The sequence below is a fragment of the Gadus chalcogrammus genome, chromosome 20 (genome assembly GCF_026213295.1).
Source record: "Gadus chalcogrammus isolate NIFS_2021 chromosome 20, NIFS_Gcha_1.0, whole genome shotgun sequence".
Taxonomy (NCBI): Eukaryota; Metazoa; Chordata; class Actinopteri; order Gadiformes; family Gadidae; genus Gadus; species Gadus chalcogrammus.
In genome coordinates this window covers 19,823,029-19,825,878 of record NC_079431.1, presented here as the reverse complement: position 1 = coordinate 19,825,878, position 2,850 = coordinate 19,823,029, and the positions used below count along the sequence as shown (strand labels likewise).

The window sequence follows — 2,850 nt, the reverse complement described above, 5'->3', positions numbered from 1 at the left end:
AGAAATGTACCGGACCTTTACATTGAATAAAACCATGGGTTTCTCTCGTTTTGATCATTGTTGGACACAATTGGGATAATGTGAGTTTAACCTTTAACCATCTCCGCAAATAATACTGACAGGAAAAGAAACTATGCACATCTCCCTTCATCTAGTTTAGTCCTCTGCTTTCTTTAATACAACTGAATTGTACAAGTTTATTGGCCTATAAAGCATGTATCTGTTATACTGCGTGGTCATTATGATAGTTCCATCATCAATAGGCAAGAAAGGTTATATTCAGCATGCAAAAAACTGTCAACCAGCAACATATACTTTATCCTAGACCATCATTATCCCAGTCCAACCCTGGTCACACAATGATCAGAACAGGCTTCCTAATAACATGTTAATCATCAAAATTGAAATAAAAGTAATTTTTTGAACTTAAAGAATTTTAACCCAGGTCTATAACAAAATATGAACACAGAACATTTTTATTACACTTTTGGTTGATAATTTGAGGAAGTTCCCTATGAATTCAGTACATTTGCCATCTATTTCTGGGCATACGTATAGTATATATAATTAGGCCTGCATATATTTTTTATATTTGATATATTTGATGAGACAGACACACAGATAATCAGATACTAGCGTCACATCACACCGCCATCTTTTAAATCATTGAGTGTGTGGGTCAACCCTCTATTCCACAAACACAGATTGAAAACACAACGACACTTGGTAACATCTCACCAATACTCTAGAGCAACGCGTTGGGCCCACTGGGTTTGACCCAGTACGCGATGGTTCTAGACCAGCTCCACCTGATTAGTCCGGGTACAAAAGGAAGCCGGAGAAAGTGCTGTACTTGTTGTTGTTCCCGCCGTGTGCCTTGCCCCCGTCCAGCTTCACGTAGATCTCGTCCCCGGAGTCTAGATTGAGGACCACGCTGTTGCTGGCGTAGTCGTAGTTCTGGTCTGCGTCCTGAGCAATGGCACTGGCGCGGACCTGCGGCAGAACACGAACAAACACACACACACACACACACACACACACACACACACACACACACACACACACACACACACACACACACACAGACACAGACACACCCACGCACACACACACACACACACACACACACACACACACACACACACACACACACACAGACATAGACACACACACACACACACACACACACACACACACACACACACACACACACACACACACACACACACACACACAGACATACAGTCACAAACACACAAACACAAACGTAGTCACACACACAGTCACACACGTATAACGCACACAGTCACACACATTATAACACACACACACACACACACACGTGCATCCACACATACAGACACACAGACATACAGTCACAAACACAAACACACACACTCACAAACGTAGTCACACACACATTCACACACGTATAACGCACACAGTCACACATTATAACACACACACACACACACACACACACACACACACACACACACACACACACACACACACACACACACACACACACACACACACACACACACACACACACTGTTTTCTCAACATTAAAAAAAATAACGTTCTTGTTCTAAACGTGTGCGTAGCGACAATAAGCCACAATTAAACACGAGCCACACGCAACTAAATTAATTATGCACATTTTCCTTCATGTATTTGGGTTTTAACTGGATATTCAGAGTTTAACTGTATATTCAGAGTTTTGTTCTGGATTCAGTGAATTTAAAGGTTTAATAGAGAGAAAGCACTTCAGTAGAAGACGGCTGTGGAAAGTGGTTTTCTGCGTGCGTAATTGGAGACCAAAATGCACCCTGGATATACGCACGCGTTAAAACGGTATTTCAGTAATCTCCAGTAGTTCTACTTGCAGTAAAATCGTTCCACTATTCCCACAGTGTAAGTATTCCAATCTAGTTAACCATACCTGTCCGTTCTTGCATAGGTCTGCCCACATGCTCGTGCCGTCGCCACCGCGCATCAGAACGTGATAAGTGAAGTAATAGATCCCGGAAACTTGGCACGTGAACTTCCCGGTAGTCGGGTCGTAGTGGTTCCCCAGGTTCGTAACCACGTCGTCGAACCTCAGCACCTCGTAACCCTCGTGAGGATTTTTCAGACCCACGTAAAATGCGATCTTGGCGTTATCTCCAATAACCGAGCCTATATCTGCTCCGGTCTCTGTCCGAGCCGTGCCCGATATTACCCGAGGGTAACCCGGTCTCCCGGAGTCCCCCCGGTCACCAGGTGGCCCTCGAGGACCGGGTGGACCCGGCTCGCCAGGCGGACCCCTCGGTCCAGGTCTACCCGGCCGACCCACCACGCCTTTAGTTCCTTGCACCAGTGCGGGCGAGGGGACGGCGCTGAGCTCCTGCATGACCTCCACGGCGCTCGCGCTCGGTTTGGGGCTGTACGGGTCACAGATCATCCGACAGGTGCCCATCATCTCGTAGTGCGCGTCGGTCTTGGTACTTTGCACTAGCAAGGGGATGGCGATGATGAGCGCCAGCACCATGACGATGCCCACCACGGCGGCGACGACCCTCTTCCTCTGGAGGGTCCGAGAGGCACGCGCTATAAAGTCCGTTTTGCTTTGGGGAGTGATGGTGGAAGGTGCGGAGTGCGTCAGACCCAGGGTGGCACGGCGAGTGGACCGCTCAGTCCCAGGGTTGAGAAGGAGAGAGAGGGTGTGCTGTAACGTCAAGTCTAGTGCTGACCCTGCGGCGGAGAGCGGTGTCAGTATCACTATCCTTCACACAGTTGACAAGGGAGATATTGGTTGTGGCATGGCGGGACACCCGCTGGATCTCCGAGCTGTGCAGAAAGACGCTT

At 47.7% G+C, this 2,850-nt stretch overlaps 1 protein-coding gene across 1 annotated transcript; it reads right to left on the bottom strand.

Moving 5' to 3' along the window:
• Positions 1-813: 813 nt before the first annotated feature.
• On the bottom strand, positions 814-2,539 carry c1ql2 (complement component 1, q subcomponent-like 2). The gene is made up of 2 exons (XM_056580180.1): positions 1,946-2,539; positions 814-993 (listed from the first exon to the last, which is right to left on the bottom strand). The coding sequence occupies exons 1-2, from the start codon at positions 2,531-2,533 to the stop codon at positions 814-816; spliced, it is 768 nt and encodes a 255-aa protein (XP_056436155.1). The 5' UTR covers positions 2,534-2,539.
• Between the last annotated feature and the right edge of the window lie 311 nt (positions 2,540-2,850).